General features: G+C 42.6%; 1 protein-coding gene and 1 pseudogene across 13 annotated transcripts in view; one reads left to right on the top strand and one right to left on the bottom strand.

Moving 5' to 3' along the window:
• The window catches only part of TAPT1 (transmembrane anterior posterior transformation 1), a 57,256-nt gene that overhangs the window by 9,626 nt on the left and 23,331 nt on the right, over positions 1 to 24,299 (top strand). Inside the window, exons 1-5 of one of the 13 annotated variants that reach the window (XM_036247596.1) lie at positions 2,492 to 2,555; positions 4,278 to 4,325; positions 4,442 to 4,469; positions 13,650 to 13,790; positions 17,536 to 17,654. In XM_036247596.1, the coding sequence (XP_036103489.1) occupies positions 17,539 to 17,654 (116 nt within the window). In that variant the 5' untranslated portion in view covers positions 2,492 to 2,555; positions 4,278 to 4,325; positions 4,442 to 4,469; positions 13,650 to 13,790; positions 17,536 to 17,538. Of the gene's footprint in view, positions 1 to 2,424; positions 2,556 to 4,277; positions 4,326 to 4,441; positions 4,470 to 11,020; positions 11,215 to 11,785; positions 11,808 to 13,114; positions 13,465 to 13,649; positions 13,791 to 17,535; positions 17,655 to 24,299 lie in introns of those variants that run through there. The other 12 variants (XM_036247574.1, XM_036247566.1, XM_036247544.1 and 9 more) reach the window with 12 other exon arrangements.
• Positions 8,936 to 9,749, bottom strand: LOC118620504 (annotated as a pseudogene).

Below are 24,299 nucleotides of genomic sequence, written 5' to 3'. Positions count from 1 at the left end.
TTGCTGCTCAGCTTTTACATGAAACAACCGATATTTATAGATATCAGCCAATCAGGACAGCCTTTTCTTTCTCATTGGAAATCTGACTGAACGGAGTGTGGGTATGATTTTTGCTCCTTTACTAGGTTTGGCTGTTCTTGTCTGCAGCTCAGAAGGCTTTCTTTTTCTCCCCTTCAAACAGCAGGTTTTTTTCTGGTTTAAAGCAGCCTACAACAGATGAGAAAGTTCCTAACCAAAGTTTTACTCTACATGGACCTGGTTATACTAAGGCCTTTTAAGCGAACACCTGTTTGTATATGCAACAGAGTTCACATCTTATGTGCATGGCTTCAGCTGTCAGTATACTGAAAGGCTGGTGCTCAGAGTGCATTCTATGATTCAGCGAGCCCCTGTGCTGGACCGGAGGAGGTGGAAGTCTGTTTCATTTCCCTGATATCCTTCGTGGGATCAGTAACTCTTTAGACAGATTATGAATCCAATATTTAAAGAAATGCGTGTGGCCCTGACCAGTTTGGCTCAGCAGTTAGAGTGTCGGCCTGTGGTCCAGAGAGACCCGGGTTCCTGCTAGGGGCACGTGCCTCAGTTGCAGTTTGTCCCTGGCCCCAATTGGGGTCGTGCGGGAGGCAGCCACTCGATGTGTCCCTTTCATGTCGATGTTTCTCTCTCTCTCTCCATCTCTCTCTTCCTCCCACTTACCTGAACAAAAGTGGAAAAATGTCCTCAGGTGAGGATTAGGAAAAAAAAAAAAGTGTGTGTGTGTAATTATTATGATCATCAGTACTATTTTTGGTATAACAGCTAAACATAAGCAAGCCACTTGACTTGATGTTCAAAGAACTAGCAATCAGTTCCAGTGCTGGAAAAAGTAAGCTGTTTTAGGCACATCCGCATAATAAGTCTGCCTCTGAGTCCTCCGAGGACTTTTCAAGGGTTTTGTGTGCTCTTCCTCATGCCTGCAGACCTGAGTACTCACAGAAGAGGCAGCTCCTGACGTACATAAACATGCATGAAACTACCTCCGTCTGTGGTTTTCTGAGGGGAACAGCAATACTGCATTTGGTAGAAGGACCGTGAGGCCAGCGCAGAGCAGAGGACAGTTTGAGACCTTTGGTACCCTGCGTGCTGGAGAGTCAGGCCTCCCGGGGAGTGAGAGTGGGAAAGCGTGAAGTTCAGTGTGGAGAGGTCCTTGAGGTGATGGGCTGTGAGGGGGTGTAGCCGGGGGGAAAGAGCTGAGATCAGGTATTGACAGCTCAGCTTCTCATCTCCAGTTGCCAGCCTCGCCAAGTGGGAAATGCCAACCGCGTCTGGCCTTGCTTCCCCCAGCTGAGACAGGAGCCTCTGGCCGCATTGCTGCGCCAGGCGCAGAGGGGGAGCAGGAGGGCGAAGGGACGATCCAAGGAAAGGGATTCTTTCAGATCTGTTGCGATGACTGACATTGTAGGGGTTCCGAGCCAGCCGGCCCAAGACATGCCTCAGCGGTGTGTGGATTACTTTGAGCTGAAGGCAACCAGGGACCTCTGGGCTCAATAGAAACTTTTGCCCCCCTGCTCCACAATATCTAGAGGGATTTAAATCAGGGGCCTGGCCCATGATATGATTTACCACCAGAAATAACTTTTTAGTCTACATGGCAGGGCAAACTCATGATCACTGAATACGTGCAGTTACCTTCTGAAGCCCCAAGGTGCCTAAGCTGAACCCCAACTCAGAATGTCATATACACCCTGTTTTCCCCTTCGTCTGTGAACCTCTCGTGTATGTGGGGTTCCCACACATATGTGTGTAATTGAATGTGGCCACTTTCTCTTACTAATCTGTCTCACGTTCATTAGGTTATTAGACCAGCTGATAGAACCTTGAGGGTAGAGGGAAGTTTCTTCCTCCCCCACACTATGATTAGCATCATGTTGATAAGCCTTCATCTAAGCAGGTGGCATTTTCAGACATGTTTGCAAGATCTCTGAGGCTGAAGAAGTTACACCAGTATCCATGTAGTTCACCTGAGATAGTTCTTGGACTGAAACAATGCCTGTCAGGTGACTTGACTTCCTTTAAAACACACACACATTTATTTATTTATATGTATTTTCATTTTATATATACTGGGTATGTACTCTTTTTACCTGCCTTCATAGTCCTATATAACCTATAAGACCCAGAACTAGGCTCTTGCAAAATACCTTCCAGATATTCTGGCTCATAGTAATTGTCTCTTTTGTTCTCAGTTTATACCGTGCAGAGCAGCAGTTTCCTCAACAGTCCTTGCTAATGATTTATGAGTGGTTCCGTTTTGGGCACAGAGTTATAGAGACTTTGTTTTATTCTCTTGTTGTTTTATATATGTATTGCCTATGGCCCCAGCTAGCATGTGAGTTCCCTGATAAATACTGTTCTTTTGTTTTGTGTCATTTTCTTTTCCTGTAGAGCTTTCATTGTTGAGGTTCCTCAGTGCTGAACTAACAAGAGGGTACTTCCTTGAACATAATGAGGCCAAGTATACAGAAAGAAGAGAAAGAGTGTACACTTGTATGCGAATACCAAGAGAATTGGAAAAGGTACCTTTTTTCTATTACCAGCCATCATTTTAAAAGTTATGTCAATGTGTTAATCATACAAAAAAAAATTAGTGAACAGCTTGAGTTGAGTTTTTTAATTATTGGAAATAATTAAATGTATTGGGGGAATAGGAATTCCCATATAGGAAAAGGCTTTAAAGACTACATTTTTAGTGTAAGATTCGGTGATTCTTAACTTTGCTTCTTATTAAATTTATCCTATTTCCATTTGTGTCCCATTTCAATAACTTTTTCCAAGGACTTAATCTCCACTTACTCCATAAGTTCCCTTCAGTTTTATTTACTAGAAGCAGTTCTTTTTTTCATTCAGCATGATAAATTATTTCATTTCAGCCTGTTTTAAGGCATCGGTTTCAGAAAGCCCTCATATTTAAAAACATAAGTGATGGTCTCTTTAAGAAAAAGATGATTTATTTCACTTTTATCACAGAGACTTTCATCCTAGGGTGAGCAAGTTAGAACAGCACTGTGTGTCCACTCACCATGTTCCCTGAATTGTGTCGCAGTCTATCCAGAGGTCAGGCGTGACAGGAAGTCGCTCTGTCCTCTGCGTTGTCCGAGTCGGCCACTGAACACTTTCACATTTCTTGCTAGAAGGAAAGAATTAAGAAATAATTCAGCTTTTGCTATATTAAAACGTGTTTTTGTAGTTTTATAGTAACAAAACTTACAATCACTTACAAAAAGGTATCTCAGTCACTACCCTAGCACCATCCTTTCGGTTGGAGTGGCTGTCGGACGAGTGTCATAGGCCTGCTTTACCACGTGTTCTAATGACAAGGGGCATGGTAGACAGCAAGGGGCATGGTAGACAGCAAGAGGCAAGGATCAGCTCGTTTGGCTGATGTTCTTTTATTTGTAGAAGGACGAGAGTCAGGCGTAGAGTGACAACTTGAGAAATGTTGCTTTCCATAGGTTCTTGGTGGCGTGTCACATGCGGCAGTTTTAGGAAGTTCCATGTTGGGGGAGATGCAGAGAGCTGGGGGGCCATCAAAGATCTGGCAGCGAGCACGTGGCCGTGCAGCTCCCTGCTCCTTAGGTCAGGATTGTCGAATGTGCTCAGTGGTTATTGTGTCCCTGCTTTTCTTGGGAGTTCTGGGGTTCTGAGGAGGAGCCAAGGGACTGGCAGATGAGGGAGATGGAGGAGTGTGGGGGGTGTTCTCTGCAGCACCTTTATTTTGTATACTGGAGTTTATTTAAGATTGTGTCGGGGTGGAGGGTAATGTTTCTGCTTGCAAAAAAAAAAATTTAAACTAATTCTAGTATCTTTCTTAGAACACTTTTCACTTGCTTTTCAAAGCTCATCTTTTCTCCTCTAGTAATAAGCCATGAGATGGAAGGGTGGGGACAGGCTGCAGAGGCGGGGGGGGGGGGAGAGTCTGCTGAGGCCGTGCTCGCGGACAGGATAGTGCTGGCCACGCTCAGTGTCCCCCCCTGCTGTCTGCTGGGCGCTGCTTGCTTCCCCCGTTGGAGCAGTTCTGGACTCCCGTTCTTCTCTGGGGAGACACGAGGGTTAGCCTGCCACCACAGCCAAACCCAGGGCACACCCAGGGGACTGCTTCAGAGCAGGAGGTGTCTGTCTGTCTGACCCTTTTTCTTACCCCACCTGTGACAAATAATGAGCAGTGAGAACATCCTTTTATAATTCTGTCACGTCATCAGGCAGATTCAATATACATATCATTCTCTCTTCTTTATTAGCAACATTGCAATAACAAGCAAATTTCTGAGTGCATTTCAAAGACACCGGTAAGCATTTCATGTTTGTTGTTGTGAGTGTTGAGTTATCTTCTGGGGAAAATGCCTGCAGGTCTTGATTACACTTAGGTATAAATCAGTGTTTTTCAAACTACGATTCCTTACAGGACCACAGATGAGGAACCTATGTGTATGGTAAGCTGCAGTCAATTAGAGTTTTATGTTTTACGGAAAGAGCAGAAAAAGTATCAGAGTGCATTGCCTAGACTAAGGGTGTTTAGTCATGAAACGTGGGTTTCTTTTGTATGTATATAAAATGTACAAGGCTAGAAAAGTTGAATTAATACCATTCATGCACAGTTGTCTTAATTTTCTAATCTTGTTTCTCATGAAAGAGGTTTTGGTGTTGGACCTGTTTGGGAAAATTTTATTTAGTCTCTTAGAGCAACCCTCTAGAAGCTTTATTGCTTAAATGCATGGAAGGAAGGCACACATTTCAGTTCAGCACAATTTCTTCTTAACTTTTAAGATTAAGTGAAACCAGAGGAAAGGTAGATTTTAGTTTAATTCCAGGCTTAACTATCTCTCACAATCACATGAATTCACTCTGTACCCCTGTGGCCTCTGTTTCAGATGAGTAGCATTTCACCTCAGGCTTTCATGATACAATTGGGAGAATATCTAGACATTCATGTTAATCTTAATTATATATTGGTTTTCTTTGTGTTTACATTGTCTATTCTATAATACTTGACTCAGTTTTGTTCTTGTTTTCGGTAAATGTATGACATTTACCTAGCCCTTTGAGGGAGAGAAACTTGATGGTTACAGAGCACTTTGCTTCCGCAAGGGTTGCAAATACTGTAAAACTTGTAATTAACGTCTGTGCTTTAAAGTGAAGAGAAAGGTCAGTTCACTATCTTTTACTGAACCTGCTTACTGATGTAAAAAAAATCCCAGATTTTTGTCCAAGGGCTCATTTTGTCATCTGTGTGAATCTGAAACTGCAGCAAATAGTAAAAAAAAATCAGCATTTAAAAAAATTGCCTGATATATATACATGCTAATTTAGAGAAATACAGGTCACCTATTCACTTATTTGTTTCTTTTCTCCATCTTTGTTTTGAGTACTTACTACGTTCCAGGTACTTTTACAGTGTGGAAGTACAGAGACAGACTTAAGACTTGCGAGGTAATTAATGGCAAGGTGGTGAGAAAAAGAGGTAGATTTTGTCCGTGCATTGTAGGGCCTGTGTGTGCATATGGGGAGTGGGCATGCTAGGAAGATCCACAGGTGGAACTGTTAGGGACACACAAGAAAAGACAGGTGCACTGGAAGGACAGGCTGATCCAGGCTCCTTTAAGTGGTTAGGCTTAGGAGTTTCAATGGCTTTGGGAGGACTGTTAAAATCAATTTCTCAGGAATACTTTTAGCTATGCATATAACAGAATACCTAACGGTTAGCTATGTATGTAGCAGAATGCCTGACAGTGGCTTAAACAAAAAAGATTTTTAAAAAGTAAGTCTAGAGTAAGGAGGAGGTCTCCGTTGTTCAGATTAATGAAGCCAGCACAGACGCAAGCCTTTTTTTATCTCTCTATTCTGTCATCATTGGCAAATTGGCTTTTGGTCCTCGTGCTTGTTGCCTTTTAATGGAAAGATGATAGCTGCAACCTCAGGCATTACATCTGCATTGTAATCAGAAAGAGGAGGAGCCCTGGCCGCTTTCGCTCAGCGGTTAGAACGTCAGACCGCGGAGACCCGGGTTCGGTTTCCGCTAAGGCATGTACCAGTTTGTCCCTGGCCCCAGTTGGGGTTGTGTGGGTGGCAGTCAGTTGATGTGTCTCTCTCACATTGATGTTTCTCTCTCTCCCGCTCTGAAAATTTTTTAAAAATGCAAAAAGAAAGAGGAGGAGATGGACAGCACTTCCTTTTATAAAGAATTAAAAGCTTCCCCAGAAGTGTCCAGCGCACTTCCTTCTGCTGTGTCTCACCAGCCAGACTGCGTTACACAGCCATCCCCAGCTGAATGGGAGACAAGGACAGTGGGTGTTATGCTTTCCCAACAAAAGGAGAAACAAATCAGGCATGGTAATTGGATTAGCCGCCCCTCAGAGCTATGCGTCTGAAAACTTAGTATAGCAGTATTCAACATGGATTGGAAATGAAAGAAGCAACAAGATCTCAAGGTCTCTCCATGTGCATGATCTTTCTTCAAATTAAAGCCAATTGATTTATTTATTTACCTTTAAGAACTTTATTTCTCATGCTAGACACATGTCAGTTGTAGGTTGTGATTATTATGAAAACTCTTATCAAAATTATTTTCTGTGGTTACATGTGCTTATGTAATTTTGTCTATCATAAAATTTAAAACTAAAATGAAAATACATTTTTGACCTTTTTTTACATTGTAATTCTATGCTTTTTGGCAAACCCTTATCTCATTGTTAGTATATCTTGTGCATTGTAGTTATTAAATAATACATTTAAAAAATTCGAATGCAACTGATTAGTCTTTTTTAATATTTATTTATTTATTTTTAGAGAGAGAAACATCCATGTGAGAGAGGAACATAGATCGGCTGCCTCCTGCACGCCTCCTACTGGAGATTGAGCCTGCAACCCAGGCCTGTGCTCTGACCAGGATTCAAACTGGGACCTCTCAGTCCATGGGACGACCTTCAGTCCACTGAGCCACACCAGCAATGCTCAAGTGATTAGTCTTAAATGGAACTATTTGTCTTAACAATCGAATGAATTTTTATTTTTAACTTAAAATCTGTCAGGTTGAAGATAGAGCTATTTCTATAGGTATAGAATGTTGTTATTTTAGACACAGGCTGGTGTTGTTATTAAAAGAGAGAAAGGCTACTGTCACACGGGAATATTGGGGACAAAGATCAATATCCTTGGCTTCTCATCTCAGGTCTGCAGGTCATGGCTGAGTGGCCTGATCAAGGCCTTCAACATTCTTTGCCTTTGTCCAAGATCAGAAGGTTGGACTAGGTAATCTCAGGAGGGCTGATAGTCTGTGAATGAGTTTGCATATGAGGAACAGAGCAAATGGAAAGACCCCAGAAAGGGAAGTGTTTCATAATAGTGGAGGAACTTATTTCTGCTTGTTTGAGGATCAGAGAGGGTAACATTTAGAAAAAATAATTTAAAGTTTCTTTCAAAGTAATGAACTTAATCAAAATGTCATAGGAAGCCTTTTTGCTGTCTCTCACCATGAGGTATATGTTAAGAAAGTGTAGTCATTGCCGTTGTTTCACCCTTAGTTCAGTAAAACAGCCCTGGGATTTCATTGTGAAACTAATAGAGGGGCTTACTCAGACCCACGTGGGTGACAGAGATTTCTTGGGCGTCCTGCTCGGTCTCTGATTTCATGAAAACACTTTGAGGCACCACCCTTCTAAGTTCTTCTCGTGATGCGGCCCTTGTGTGTGACACGGCTGGACTCGGGTCCCGCCACACAGCTGCTGAGAAGCAGGAGAGCATGGGAGCTGCACATCGTGGAACCTCAGCAGCCTCCCTTCCCTCTGAGGCTTGGTGCCCGCTGCTGACAGCAGCTCCCTGTTCCTTCTGCAGCCTAGGGCGCAGCACAGGAACCGGCCTAGAGGTGGTGGGGAAGCGGCCAGGCATCCAGGCCTCCTTGGCCTGGTGTAGGTCCTGCCACCTGCTGGGCATATAAGACCCATGATATGGTTCTGGGACAAGCCAGTCGCGACTTCAGGCCTCTATCGTATTAATTGATTAATTAATTAATTAATTTTTGGAGCATCAAAATATTTTATTTCAAATCTACTTTATGCCTGATCTAATATGTAAATAGAAACATTCACATTCTGTAGGTTACTGAATTTCATTTCCTATTTTGTTTTATGAGCAACTTTATTTTGAATCTGTATCACTTTATTTGACATTTATTAAAGCTGTATAAAAGCCATGCATAGTTTATTTTGAAGATTATACAAAAATTTCACAAAACTATAAAATGGAAAGACGTGAAACACATTTAGAGACTTTAAAAATTTTAGGTATAGAATTTTGCAGATTATTTTGGTTTATAAGTGTTATTCAAGCACGGGCTTGAAAGAAGATGGACAAAAAATTCAAATGTGTAGAATTTCAGTAAATAAAAACTAACCATGTTTATCTAAAGGATAAAATAGTTGAAATACTTCTTTATAGCAATGGGAATTTATAAAACAGGAAAAAAAGGTTATTCCTTAACAGTCTAGGTTATCAGTGATAAGTCTTTATAAAAACTTTCAGAAATGATGTTTCTTGAAGTATGTTCATCAGCAAACATGTTTTCAGTCATGATTGGAGTTGTGAATTGGAAGTATTGATTGTCTTGCAGGGAAAGTCTCAGTTTCCCCCTTTCGAGAGTGGGGATGGGGGTGGGGGGAGAAGAAAACCAATCAGTAAATTTAGATTCAAGTAAAGATCCTGGTGCAGATATCATGAACTCTGAGTAGAGAGCTGCAGAAACTTGCAAATCTATATACTTTTAGCCATATTCTTAAAATAGGAGCGTAAACTTCAGGTTTGTTCAGTATAAGATCTCCTATCAGAAAGTAAGTACCTTATCCTTCAGAGTTTAAAAAGTATCACTAGGTATTTCTTCTTCTCCAGCTGCATCTCTTTCAGATTTTCACTGTTGTGGCTGAAGTACATTCAGATTATTAGACTGCCCCAGATGATAAGTTGTGTTCCTTCCACAATCAACATACTGGTCCCCTGGGACATTTGTTCAGGGTGTCCAAAGTATGTTGTCACAGTGACTTGCATCATGAGTACTATGTTATGCACTTTGATGGATATGAGTGTGCAGAAATCATACATGTAACACAGGTCCTCTGCTATGATAATAGGTACTGAGCGGTCCATCTGTTTCATATCCAGTGGACCAATATTTGTTACGTTGTTTAAGCGCAACTTTCCAATAACTGTTTTTGAAAACTGAGCTTGTGCAGTGATGTTTTCAACTTAAATAAAATAATAGTTACTGTTCATTATATTTAGTGTGTTTGTGATATTTAAATATATTGTACGCTTTTGAACATCATAACTGACGTATGCTGATTTTATGCCAATACATCTCACACTGATAGAGCGAGGGAAAAGGAAAAACACAGCCAATCCAGGAATCAACAGACAGACACAGAATCCAGCACATACAGTTTTGTTCTTGGCCTTCATCTCTGATCACTGTATGGAATCAATGCCACCAACTGGTTTTCTTGCCCCCTAGGAATTCTTCCTGTTTCTTGACAAGTGGGACAAGTGACATTATCTCTTCCTGTAAATTCCACATTTGGAAACTGAGAGACATCTCCACTTCTTCTATCTTCATTATGGACTTCACTATTCACCAATCCATTCCTCATGTTTTCAGTTGCTACAACTCCACCATAAGCATCTTCTTTATTTGAATGCAAAGGCAAATGACAAACAGACTTCCCCATGTCAGTGAGACAAGGAGACCTTGGTTCTTGTCTTTTTAAAGGAAAGATTTCAGTCAAAAGACAAAAGTGTAGAAAAGCAAGCAAGAGTTTATTGACCGCAGTAAAAACACACTTAGGACAGTAGAACAAGGAAGGGCACAGAAGCAGCAGCAGGAGAGCCTAGGTTGGGCTGCCTTGGCTCACAGGAAGTCAGAGAAGAGGGGTCTTGGAGACAGGTTCAGGGGGTTAGTCCAGGACAAGCTTCTGCCTATTGCTCCCCTGGTTGCAGGTCTCATGAGGTCCCTTGGAGTTGCGGGGGACGGAGAAGGGGTAGGGAATGACAGGTGTGTTCCCTGGAGGAAGAGCTTCTCATTGATATTTTAAGATACTTTGTGAACTTGGCACTGCGGGACTATGTTTATCTTTTTGAATCAGTAACTTATTTCTGTTCCTTTAGCTATGACAATCTTAAATGTCTTTTCTTCTCTCCATTTGCTGTATCAGGCCATTGTGAGCACTCACTCAGACTATATTGTCCATTTTAACTGTTGTCCCTGCTTACTGTCAATCTGCCATAATGCTGCTTGCCGACCACACTCTAAAAAGCAGATTTGTGCCATGTTGGTAGCCTGCGCTAGTTGCTAAGACCTCTCATCCTTAGTGTGACTCAGATGTGCATGGGTCCCGAGAGCACAGCCAGCCTCCTGCACCATTGCAGCCTCTCAGCAGGAGCCTTGCAGCCCTCCTGTCCCTTGCGTCATACCAAGTAACGCCCTGCCCCCAGGGTTGCTGGGAGCATTCGGTAAATTAATGTGGATCAGATGCTTACAAAATAAAGATATTCAAACATGGATTGGAATTAAGAGAAGCAAGAAAATCTCAAGACTTTCCATGTGCATAGTGAAAGGGACTAGAATTTTGCTACCCTATAACTATGCCTTTTGGGTTATTGATTTTAAGCCGGTTATTAAGAAACAAAAGACTCAGAACCTTTGACCCCCCTCCCCCCCCACACACACACCTGGGAGATTCAGATGGAAAGGCCTGCTCTGGGAAGCAAATCTTAACATCCTCACTTTAGCGTTAGGTAGGAAGGCTTTAGGCAGGGGCCTAGTAGATAGACATTCCCCCAACCCCGTCCATTATTTATGGGTTGCCTAACAAGATTTTGCCTGATACTTGGGTTACACTCTTCCTCAGCTACATGTAAAATGCCTATTTCCTTGGAAATCTCAGACCCCTGCCCCCCTTTCTCCTTTGCCCATAATGACACGTAACCCTGAACTACCCAGTGCCTTTCAGGTCTCAGCCTCTGATGAAGCTCCACAGCATGGACATCCTGATGAACATACATTTTCTCCTGTGATTCTGCCTCCGTCAGTTTGGTTATTAGCCCACCTAGAAGAACTTAGAAGCTGAGAGGAAAAGTATTTTTCTGGCCCCATAAAATCTTCAATTGATTCCTTGTGTTAAATATATGTCAGATGTAAGTTGTAATTATTGTCAAGCCTTTTATCAAAATTACTTTGTTTTCCATGGTTACATATGGTTTTGTAACCTTGCCTATCATAAAAGAACCTGGCTCATAGTAATCCCTTTGTTCATCATCTCCTAGAGTGTAGACTTCTGGGGACATGAATTTTTATTTTATTTTTTTTAATCCTCACCCGAGGACATTTTTCCATTTTTTGCACAGATAGAGTGGGAGGGAGAGAGAGGAAGAGAGAGAGAGAGGGAAACATTGATGTGAAAGGGACACATCGAGTGGCTGCCACCCGTACGACCAACCAGGGCCGGGGACAAACTGCAACCGAGGTACGTGCCCTTAGCGGGAACCGAACCCGGGTCTCTCCGGACCGCAGGCGGACGCTCTAACCGCTGAGCCAAACCGGCCAGGGAGAATTTTTTAATTCATATGAATAAAATTATTTCAGGGATGATCTTGATTCTGCAGTAGTTGCTTTCAAAGTCAGTGACTTTTAAACTTTCCTATTGATAATCCATTCTCTAATCATGGATACCATTCCTCTAATCATGGATCGCTGCCTGTGCGTTTGTTGAGAACTTCTGGAACATAGGGTAAAGATTTGTTGATTACCTTCTGGCCACACAGCCACCCACTTACCTTGCACCTGTGCACACTCGTCTCTTTGTTTCTTCTGGCCTGGCAAAACATAGTGCCCGTCTTGTCTCCTCTGTGGGAGATCTTGGCTGAGTCCCTTCCCCCTTCCCGTGTGCACGTTCCCCATGCCACCCTCCACTCCCACCCACACCCACTCAGACCTACTCTCTTGGCCAGTGCTTCTAGGGCACATCATTCATAAGACACTCACCACATGGTCTGTGTCCAGTTCACTAGACTGTGAATTCCCTGGGGAAGATGTCCTTCCTGATGACCTTTTACCCTCCCATTGTAGAACTAAGCAAGATATGGTCTCTGCTCCGCTCCTACAGGAGTAGACCCAGAGTTTTACAAAGAGTGAGACGCGGGGGGGGGGGGGGGGGGGGGGGGGGAATGCCCCTTCCTGCTTTACTGCCTGCTCCTTCCAGCTGACACTCTAGACCAACTGTCCTTGACTACCAGGTCCTTGACTAGCCGGTGGCATTTGGTGGTCGTGGAGGCAAGATGGTATTTAGAATTGCCAGAAGGTGGTTTGTCAAATTCCAAGAGGCCTATTTCAGAACCATTGTGCTGTTTTAATTTTAGTTATAACATTTTATTTCTTTTGAAACTTCAAAGGGCATTAAAAAGGCAGGAGATTTTTGTCAAAAAGTTAAGTCTTGTCCTGTTCTCCATAGAGAGAGGCTGGCCTTTTTACTGATTTCTTTGGAGGCCAGTTATTTTTCAAATGATTAAGGGCCATAGTAGTAGATCCAAAGTGAATGTGGTTAGAGCTGGTTGTGATATTTTTCACTAGCATGTGACCTTTTGTTGACTATAGGGTTACAAAATCATTGCCATTTTGTACTTTTCTTAACATTCAAATTCAAATATTAAAAACTTTGCTAACCTTGTTGCAGTTTTTAAAATATATATGGTGCTAAATCCAGTGGAAGATTGAGGCTGGAAGGGTGAGCGATAGGTGTCATTAGTAGAAAAGGGCTTCATTTTACAAAGCCGTGCCTTCTGCAGACCCCCTGAAGTCTCGCCCTGCCTCTTCTGCTCGTGAACTTGGGTGAGCTCCTGAGTCTGCAGAGTGGAAGTGATGATGGACTGAGGCCATGCCCACAGGCCCACACAGCACCTGGCCAGTGCCTGGCTGCAGTGCCCCGTACTGTAGAAGGCTTCTGGGGTCCTTCCGGGCAAGACCTCCGGGACACAAAGGCCAGTGAACAGTTCCCCCTTTGTTTTCACTTACACTTTTTTTTTTTTATTCCAAAGATGACTCTCAAGAACTGCCTTATTAATCAAGCAGAGGGTTATTTTGAAATAATTCTTTTTTCATGTAAATATTTATGAATCTCTACTCTGAGAATGATTTTAAACTGAGTAGCTGCAGTGTGACTCCGTGCTTTCACCCACTCTTGTACAAAGACCTTCGCAGCGGTTCCGGAGCAGGCGCGTTCTGCAGAGTTCCTGGCCCCTGTGAGCTCTCCCTGGCAGGGAGGCTGCCTGTCCTGGGACCGCTTTCAGACACTGAGTTCTCACCCTTTGGTGGCTCATGAATTTCCTGAGACCAGCATTGTTTTCTAAGAAGGAAATAGGAAAAAGCAGCCTGGATCTCATGGAGTAAAAGTTAGTATTATTGTAGTGAAGGTTTCTTTGGAGTTTTGAGTGTGTGTAGGTGTGTGTAGTGAATTGCAGGACAGAGTGCATGTCTAACTGGGTTGTGGTCAGAATGTGAAACCTCTTCTTTGGGTGTGAAGCTTCATTGCAAGACTTAGTGCGATCTTCCTGAAACAAACATGTATTTTATTCAGCTGTCATAGTCTCTGCCACTTTAGAGCTGGACCCTAAATGTTCACTTAAGCGAGAAAAGGAGGAACAGATCAAAGCGTGAGTCTTCTGTCCCCAGGAAAATGGAAGAAGCCAAAAACTCCAGCATGTGATTTCTTGTTGAGGTATTCTTATTATGCTTTGGTTCTTTGCCATATTTTGGTTTTCTGTTTGTTTATATTATGGCCAGTTTAAGGAGATGACATATTCCTTGTATGGCTTCCCCCATGAAAGTGAGATATCTGTCAAGTGAGAGACCTCATTTACAAGGTGAGACTGGGAAAGAGGAGGAAGTGGGGGATGGGACCAGAGAGTTTCAGGCCTGACTGTCAACTGATAGGTCACTTTTTGCCTGTGATTTAAATTTAAAGAAGCACATGCCACAAAAATCCTGTTATTTAATTGTAGCCACAACATTGTATTTACTTCAGCACTTCAAGTGATACTTAAAGGAGGACAGATTTTTGTGTTTCTCAAAAGGGAAACCAAGAGTGGCCAAGGCAGGGCTTTGTTACTTTCCAGCCTCACACTTATTTCAGGGGCGGTGTTCTTGAGACGTTACTTAAGACTGCTTGAGTACTTCATGGTGATTTGGTCCAAATAAGCAGGGAATAGTGATTGCTTGTTTATCAAGGTGCCATACAAAGTAACCAAAGGTGTGAAGAAAGTACACACTATTCCTGTGAGTAATGGAACTCAAAGTGTTTCATTCTTAACACATTTTCAAAGCTAGCAATAAGTATAAATACGTGAATTTTTCATGCCTTTTGTAAGTTTGATTCATTTTTTTTTTTTTTTTTTTTTTTATCCTCACCCGAGGACATTTTTCCATTTTTTGTTCAGGTAGAGTGGGAGGGAGAGAAAGGAACAGAGAGAGAGAGAGAAACATCGACGTGAAAGGAACACATCGAATGGCTGCCACCCGCACAACCGACCAGGGCCGGGGACCAACTGCAACCGAGGTACGCGCCCTTAGCGGGAACCGAACCCGGGTCTCTCAGGACCGCAGGCCGACGCTCTAACCGCTGAGCCAAACCGGCCAGGGCAAATTTGATTCATTAAATGCCCATTTCTTCTGCCACTAGGCAAACTGGGAAAAGATGAGTCAGCACAAAGAAAATTACAGAAATACTGGGTGAGATCTTGGGCAGGCATTCAGCCTGCAGAGCTGCGGTTTCCTCAGTGTTAAGCAGGGGTGGTAACTCTGTCAGTGCTCTGAGGGTTAAGTAGTAGCACTTTCCACATGCCTGGAGGGCCACAAACAGAAGACTGCACAGCCTCTTCACAGTCCTGGGTCCGTGCCGATTAGATCGCTGCCTGAGTGTCTAGCTGGGTGCCAGGCTCGCACCTCCCCCAGCACAGGCTTTTGACCTCCTTCAAAGAAGGATGGGTATTTTCAGAATTACATCTTGCTTACTTTTTTTAAGGAAATTATCTTATTTTCATTTGTAAAGAATTTAGAAGAATCTGTACCTTATGAGAAAGGGGAGCATTCAAACAGTAGGTACTGTAGTTGAGTTACTTTTCCAATTTCTAAACCCTGAAAGGCATTTCTGTTGGTTGTGTGCTGTGTATTCTCACATCCATGGATGGTTTCTTTCCACCCTGCAGCAGTTGCTTTAGATCTCCATCTCTTTTTTTCCTTCCATTTTAATATTGAGATCTTCTGTATGGACAGCTCCGGGTAGTCATTGCGTGGTCAGCATGCAGTGCGAGAAGATGATTGCTTGCCCACTAAGTTTATTGGGCTGGTTTAATATGTGAATGGGAAGTCTCACTGGACTTTAGTCACTATTGTTAACCATAAACAGTACTAATGCAAATTCCTCTAAGCCAAAGAAAGGTGACTGTAATTTTATTCCGCAAAAAAGGGCTGTCTTCATATCGCTTCCCTCTGTGCTCTTGCTCATGCGTCCTGCCCTGAAGAGAATCCTTCCCCTTCTCTCCCTCTCAGGCCTCCCTTGTGCCCAGTGCACCCTCTCCGTGTGGCATTGTCCTCATCTTCTCAGGTGTTATTAAGAGTCTCCTCTAATGCAGAGCTTTTTCTAAATCTCCCCAAGTTGGGCTGTGCATGTTCTCTCCAGGGCTCTGCTGTTGCCTGTGTCACAGTGCTGGTACCACCACTTGACCTTTATGTGTATGGTGTCCCGCCCGGCTTTGTGCAGCTGAGGTGAGCGTGTGACTCGGGTACTATGAATAGCTTAGTGGATGTTGGATGAATGAGTAACATGTTCATCCCCAGTGTCAGGTCATCAGAAAGCTGCTCATTCTCCTTCCCAACATGCTGTTCCCTTATGCATACACACTGACACAGGATGGCTTCTCAGTGACCAGTGACAGACAGTAATAGATAGTGACCGCTGGCTGTCAAGATGGTGCTCAGTCTTCTACAACACTCCTTGGTAGGTGCGTGAAACAAGGGAATGTGCACACACTGGTTGTTCTGGTGACAGACTGGGTGACCGACTGACCAACTGTCATGGAAGGAAGACAGAGTGTAGTCCGAGTACTTAAGCATTGTACTTTCTTATGTTCATGAGTCTATATTTTTTAAAATGCTGTAAACATACACACACACACCTATATGTATATGTATGTATACAGTATGTATATATGTGTACATATCTACATCTTAGGTATATATATGAGAAATATATTTCTGAGACCTCTTGCAAAAAATTGATTGATAGACTGCCCTTTCTAAAGGTGTTCTGTGAATCTGCAAGGGCTGCTGTAACAGAGACCACTTACTGGGTGGCTTCAAACTCAGTTCTGAAGATCACGGTGCAGCAGGGTCAATTTCTTCTGAGGCTGTTCTCCTTGGCTTACAGATGCGGTCTTCTCCCTGTGTCTTTGTCATCCTCCCTCTGTTCACACTTCCTCTTCTCGTAGGGACACCAGTCATACCGGGTTAGGGCCTACACTAATGAATTCATTCTAACTTTGTTACCTCTTTAAAGACCCCCATCTCCAAATATAGTCATTCTGAGGAGCTGGGGCTAGGACTTCAACATACGTATTTGTGGGGAGGGCATGTGGTTCTGTCGGTAACAGTGTGCAGGTTAACTATTTCATACATTTGTGTAGGACAGTTTATATACTAAGGATACATGGAGTGTTGTATGTGAGTTCTATACATCGTACCTGGCTTGTGTGTCAGACATACAGGAAGTCACCGCTCTTACAGTTGCAGAATTTGGTAGCCTGGGTGTAGCTACTTCCCCAAGACATCAGAAGACTCCACCGTCTTTCTGTGAAATATAGCCCTACATTTAATGGGTAAAAATGTATGATGTTACAAAAAATTAGGACGGATGTAAGTACACTAGAAAGGGATGGGGGAATACAAACATTAGCAGCTACTTCTCCAATTAAGAATAATGCCTTCTGACTATAACAAGTTCAAATACACATGAAATTTTGTGTTAAAATTAATCAGTTTACATATTTTAACTCAATATATATACCTGTCTTTCCTATCCATGAAGCACTGAGATAAACAAGTAGCAAAATTAATAGAGTAAAGTTAGAGTCAAAAAGTTTTATCAGAAGTTGTATCTACAATATCTTTAAAGTTTGAGGAAGTTCTCAGCCACATCAGATCTTTCATAGCTCTGGTCAAGGGCAACTCGTCTTTTGAGTAATTGACCTGTAGGTGGGAAGCCAAAGGCTCTGGAAGAAGAGGTACAAATTTGCACTTTGAAAAAGAATTTTTCATGAAAATATGGCTCATATACACTATTAGCTAGTTATTCTCATAACCAAGTTATGAGAAATGAATTTCACAAAAAGTTTTAAAATTCCATGTTTAAATTTTTATCTACAATTATTTAAAGACTATTTGTTTTCTTCTCTCCTTTTAAAATCCAGCTCATGGTGTTTGGAATCTTCCTGTGCCTGGATGCGTTTCTGTACGTGTTCACCCTGCTCCCCCTGAGAGTGCTCCTGGCGCTGTTCAGGCTCTTCACTCTGCCGTGCTATGGCTTAAGGTACGTGTGAGGTCACTCTTCAAATGTTCACATTCTTTTTACTATTTGTAGTTGTTAAACTAAATAATCACATGGATAGGTTTTGTAGGATAGGGATAATTCATACACTTTGATTCACACTTTGGACTCTAATGCATAAGGTAAGACTATCTTTTTAATGAAGATTATATGTTTGTGTAATATTTGTACTTTGTATACTCACATTTATTTCCTCAATGATTTTGAACCAGAGCCCTGCTCTGCCTAGTAAACGGAAGTTACTAATGCAGGAGGCTGTGTGTGGAAAGAGTAGAAAAGACCTTGGACCTGAGTGTCAGTGACCTCACTGCACTCTGCGACCTCGCCCTGTACCTTCATTTTCTTGAAGGCCCTTGGCCACCTGGGCAATGTCTGTAAAGTGAGGACTGGGTTCCAGGTGGGGGGGGGAGGGAGCAGGTGGCATCAGACTCTCCCAGGGAGCCGCTACTGCAGGGGTTCCTCCATCTTTTTTGAGAGTCACTGTCATAGTGGCCTAGGGAGCCTTAGCGCATGAGTGCAGGTAAGACTCCCTCCGATTTGTGAGAGGGTAGCTCGTAAAGGCCGTTTCCTGGAGGGGAAGCATCAGACAGCCTGACCGGACATTGATTAGCTGGGGAGTAGTGGGCAACTACTTGATTTCTCTAAGCTGTTTCCCATCAGTAAAAAGCCAATATTGAGAGTCCAGCATCTTTTACCATAGAGATTGGGAGGCATTCGAAAGAATACCTAGTGTAGTGCCTGGTTCACCGTAGATGGAACAAATATTAGTAAGTAAAGATGATTGGTTTTGTATATTACTTTATACTTCTCAGTCTAAATTAATTTCAGTTACATTTTATAACAAAATTGAAGTGTTCTATTTTCAAGGTTTTATAGCTAAAGTGACACTAGAGGGCAGTGTGTCACACCCTACATTTAAGATTCCAGCAAATTTCCCTGTGCAAACAGCTCTTGGCTATTTCTGCAATTCAGACCAACTAAAAAATTACATTTCATGCTGTCACTAACAAATATATGCTATATATAAAATGTGAAATGCAGTTACAATTATACAACAGAACTTCAGCAATTTTAAATACTCTGTGCAAGTGCAGACCAGATTACACAGAATATGGACATGCTGCCTGCCCTTTTTTAGTGCCTTCATATGCTTTATCAAAATGGAGTAGTTTGTGCTTACAGCAATATGGGTTACAATTTCTATTTCCTTTGGGAAATTCAGAAAACTGTGTATTTTTAAGCATTATTTTTAAAGGCACCATGCTTGAAATAGTCGAAATTTAAAATATAATGTGAAAAATTATATTAACAGAACTATTGTTAATGTTAAAACTAAGAACTTTCAAAAATTTTAGGAATATAAAAATACATTTTACTTTTACAAAGTTTCATTGCTCAGAAATGGGCAAAGTCTGCCTTCTTAGAGCTTTTCCTCTGACTCTCTGCTCCAGCTCTGTGAGTGTCTTGCCATTGCTGTGTCAGGCTCCCTCTTTTTCAGCAAATTTCTCGTTCCTTCAGTTTAACTTTGTTTTCTCAAAGGGATAAGAAGAAGTTAAAGAGACCAACAAAGAAGTTGATTATATTCTTATATCTGTTTTCTCTGTCTCACTTTCTTCTATTTGTCCTCTTTCTGTTAAAAATAAAAAAGTTACTCTCTTTCTAGTCTCTCTTCTTTGAAATTATTCCCAAAAGGGGGGAAAGGGACGAAAGGAGCTCAGGGGCTGACATGAGGACAGGAACTCTGTAGTCTGGCACAGTGTGTCCATCTCACGTCTGTCGTGGGAGAAGGTCGCCGCCTTGTTCTGTCTGAGCGTTCTCGCCTCCTGTCCTCGCAGAGCTGTCTGGTGCAGCGTTTGTGGAAGGCTGGAAAGCGGACGGCCTCCTGAATTTTCTGCTTCAGAATTTATTCTTTGAACCTATTTCTAAATCTTCTGCAAACTTGCTATGGTTTTTGGTTTTCTTTTGGCTTTTTACTCATGTGCAGCTGAAGTAGACAGGACTCTGCCTTTCACTGAGGCTGAGGGCCAGGACGCCGAGGGCAGCCCTCATGGAAATCCAGTCTTCATCACGATTGCTCCACCGGCGGGCATTTCGCCAGCTGCTGGCCGTTAAAATATTGTTCATTTTACGATTTTGGCAGAGTAATTAGCTTGACTTGGTTATGGTGTGTGTTGTCTGCAAAGGGTGCACAGCTTTCGTAAAAAGTGTATGTCTTTCCCTAGTAATCTTAGGAATACTACATTGAAAACTATTCCCGGTGAATGAACAATCTTGGAAAATCTTTGCCCCCAAACATTGTATTGTTGTCGACTAAAATAAAGAAACAAACTCAGATTTTTTCAAAGCAGATTCAATTATATATTTCTTCCCAGATAAGGTAGTGCCTTTTTAGAAAAACATTCCAGATATTTCTTGAATTAGGATAATATGTTAAATGATGGGAACATGGAAATCAGAATTAAGTTTTGATTCATCAAATGAGGTATCCATATTTCTTGGAAGAATAAAAGTATCTGTTATGCTGAGAGAGGTATCAAACCTAATTTTTCCAAATTTACTTATAGAATAAAGAATAACCAGTTGTATACGTGTTTTTAATTTGCCTGGCATATTTGTGACTTCTCTTTCCTCCTGAACTTTGATTTCATTTTGTGTGTTAGAATTCTCAGTCACGTCGGTTAGAAATTGAGGGCCGTTGTAGAGAAAAATGATACTGTCTGGTGCCAAGATCTGATAGTGATTTTTGAAAACTTTTAAAACATTTTAGACAGTAATAGGTGTAGAGTAGGTTTAAGTAGTAAATGCTGGAGTATTTTTCTTTTACTCTAGAGCAAATGAAATACATGCAAGCAAATTTTCTGATTATCTCACCCTGGTTTTTAGTCATAACTCTTATTTGAGGCTCCATGGGCTTTTTTATTTTTTGTAAGAGACTGTAGAGTCATTTTTTCTTGAGTGTTTACCTCATAGGAAAGCTCTTATCTCCCAGAATTATTATGAATTTAAAATGCTTGAGAGTTTCTTAACACTGGGTTTCCTCTATGTGCCTTACTTCCTTCAAGACAGTTCTACCTAAAATTAACTTCTTGCGCACACACGTTAGACACACCGTGATTGTGGCCCAGGGCCCCGTGCGGCCCACAGCACAGGTCGGCACAGCTCCGTAGCTTTCTCGGGGAAGCAGTGTGTCTGTCACTCCCCCTTACCGGGGCTGATCCACGTGGCTGATTTAGACAGCAGGGTGTTTGTGTGAACGGAGTCTTCGGAATGTCAGGTGGTGTCCCTTGTTTCCTCAAGGGACGCTCTCAGTAGCATAGCAACATTACAACCTTCTCTCTTTCTTTCTCTCGTAAATCAGACCGAAGGGAGGAGCACTTTCACTTCCTTTGTAGAGTGGAATGTGGTGTCACAGGGACTCCTTGTGGTGAGTAAACCCTGATTTTCCTTCTATTCTCTTGGCCAAATTGACATCAGTACAAACAAGTATCAGTTACAGTGAAAAAGCCCCACGTAGGCAGACAGCCCTTTGGGAATGGACGCACGCTAGAGAACGTGCGGCTCCCTCCTTGCTTCCGACAGAGCTTTGTCCACAGCCATGCTGGATTTGACCCTGATCTCACCTGCCAGGAAAGTACTCGGTGCAGTGATTTTCGATGGCACACATTGGGCCAGACTTTTCACAGCAACAGGTACTGCGTCCCCAGAGCCACCAGTCCGCTGAGCTGGCTCCTCCTGCAGGCAGCGTCTGTCACTGCAGACGCCCCGCTGGCTGTGAACCGCCCAGGGTCACTAGTCCGCTGTTTGTCCGGAACCGGGTTTAAAATGTTCTGCTTTCTAATTAAGGAGAATATCTTAGTATCAATACTTTAGTCCAGTTTACCTTTAAAACATTTTATAGATGAGAACCATATTTAACATTTTACATTTTTCATTTCAGTAGTGCTTATATTTCTTTATTCTGTCAATTATACCACAAATAGCTTAAAATGTCTGAAGAGATAGAGAAAGAGAGAAAGAAACAAAGATCCAGCCCAAATATTTTATAATGAATAGCTCAGGATGGTACCTTGGCATGTTTGCACACCGATTTGAAAACTCGCTCGTTTGTGTCGTTGCCTCGTCCTTCCTGGTGTTTCTATCTGAGACCAGTCTTGACTGGTGAGCAGATTATCTTCTGCTACTGGGAGGAAAGGCCTGCCTTTGGCCATCTTTGTCTACGGTGTCATGGTGTTCCCATAAACCTCTGAGCCCTTGGGAACAAAGGGCCGTGTCAGCTGGTAATTGTGCAAATCTAACGGACGTATTTGAGTAGAAGGTAAAGTTTACAAATGTAGGAAATTCGGTTTCTGGAAGAGTGTTTTAACTTGAAAATTGAAAACAAATGTAAGTCCTGTCGAATACCTTGTTTAATATTACCCGTATTCTGAGAACTCACAGCCAAACTAAATTAGGTTAGTGTATTTTTCGCTCTGTTCAACAGCTATCCCATTGTTTTGTGTTCACCTGGGGTTTTCAGCAGTTGCAAAGTGAACTGCCAGTAACTACTGCTTAACAGGCATTTATGAGGAAGAACTTCGCCCTGGAAGTATTGTTCAAAAGCCAGTTGAGAGTTGATGGGCAGGGCTGTGGATGAGCTTCTTACGGAGTTGGACGTGCGTAACTGAGTGTCATCTGACACTGTCCTGGCAGAGAAGGAAACAAACACTGGGCAGTTCAGGTTGTTGAGCCCCGGGGGAACTATCTGAGGTTCGGTGCTCTCTTCCCCAGACTGGCCATGATGCATGCATGTGTCTTTTAAGATGCCACCATGCAAACAGTTGTTTTATTTTTGCAACTTTCCTTTTTCATTAGCAGGTACATGTACATGAAAACAAGACCCTTTTTTCTTAAGAGTCCTCCTTTTATTTTTTATTTGAATAACACGCCTTACTTTGAAAATCAGTTGTCTCTGTAGCAACGAGTCACATTAGAAGGTTTCTGCAAGCAGCGGGAGCACAGAAAGCAGTGGGTACAGTAGTCTGCGGTCCTGTCTGTCCTCTTTTTGGCGATAAAGAGTAAACGTGATAGATGTACTTGCTTTTTAGCACAATAATTTTTCCAAATGTGATGACAGTACAGTGACAGATTATACAGTGTTAAATTATGCTGAAAGATAGGAGGTGCTGAGTGGTCGATCCCTGTAAGTTTGAAATTCCTTGTACAGGAGACTCTGGAATGGTAGATGGTAGTGAGGCGCCTCCTCCTGGAGCCAGGCTGCCCAGTCAGATCCCTGCTCCCCCATCTCTTAGCTACTCTTCGCCTCATCTTAAAACTGGGTGGTGTAGCACCTCCTTCGTAGTGTTGTGTGAACACGAAGTGGATGTGCGCACAGAGCCGGATGGCGTCTACTGTGGCGCACAGGGTCGCAGCATGGTGTCGGCACAGCTCCCTGTGTGCACGGCCTGGTGTACTCCTGGGCCACAGCAGCTCGTTACAATCGTCTGTGCTACATTGTTAAGTTTTAATGTATTGTCATTTTTATTCAAAATGTGTGGGATTGTTATTTTGGGATATAGATTTCCAATGTTTGATAGTTCTAATTTTTAACAATGACTTGTGTTAAATATAATAGTTCTTCATAGACATACTAACTCACTGGGCCTTTGCTGAGAATGTTTGTAAAGAAACACAATTGTTTTTTAGTCCTCATCCGAGGACTTTTTTTTTCCATTTTTGTTCAGATAGAGAGTGGGAGGGAGAGAGAGAGAGAAACATCGGAGAGAGAGAAAGGGACACATCAAGTGGCTGCCTCCCGCACGAGCCCAACCAGGGCCGGGGACAAATTGCAACCGAGGGATGTGCCCTTGGCCGGAATCGCACCTGTGACTCATTGGTCCACAGGCCGGCGCTCCAGTTGCTGAGCCAAACCGGCCTGGGCAAGAAATAGAATTTTTAAAAATAAAGTTTATAAAGAAATACAATTAGATATATATATTAGCTAGCCGCTTATCTCTTTATTGGGGGTGGGGTATGTGCCCCTTGCGGGAACCGAACCCGGGACTCTCTGGTCCACAGGCCAAAGCTCCAACCACTGAGCCAAACCGGCCAGGGTTAGCCGCTTATCTCTTAAATAAAATCGCTTTGACTGGAATCACTTAACTAAGTAGTATTTATCTCTTAAATAATATCGCTTTGACTGGGATCACTTAAATAAGTAGTTGCCAGTCTAGTACCAAAAACTCAAGTATAGTTTTCTACTTCAATTAGTTATCACAATCATTTTGATAATTAACATAGATTTATTAATACCACCCTACTTCTTGTTCCCATCATTTTCTTTAATTCGTAAAACATGACCTATGGTTCTTAAATAGAAAGGCCCACGACTGTTGGTGGTTTGTGGTTTTCACCATATACCCAGCTGTGCCCACACTTCCGAGGAGGAGGTGGGTGGTGCAGCCCGTGCCGAGCCTCCTCTGCCTCTGGCCGTACCCGAGGAGGTTGGCACACATGGTCAGGAGCTCAAGAGTGTTCAGAGTGTCTCCTCTCGTTTGAGTGAAAAGTAGGTTTAGCTCCAGCTCTCTGCACATGTAGCCCCTCTTCCACTTTTAATCTTGTGGGGCTGAGCATGGGGAGTTAATCCCCTTG

This window comes from Molossus molossus, unplaced genomic scaffold (genome assembly GCF_014108415.1).
Source record: "Molossus molossus isolate mMolMol1 unplaced genomic scaffold, mMolMol1.p scaffold_m16_p_1, whole genome shotgun sequence".
NCBI lineage: Eukaryota > Metazoa > Chordata > Mammalia > Chiroptera > Molossidae > Molossus > Molossus molossus.
Note: the sequence above shows the minus strand (reverse complement) of the source record. Positions and strands in the feature narration are given on the sequence as shown.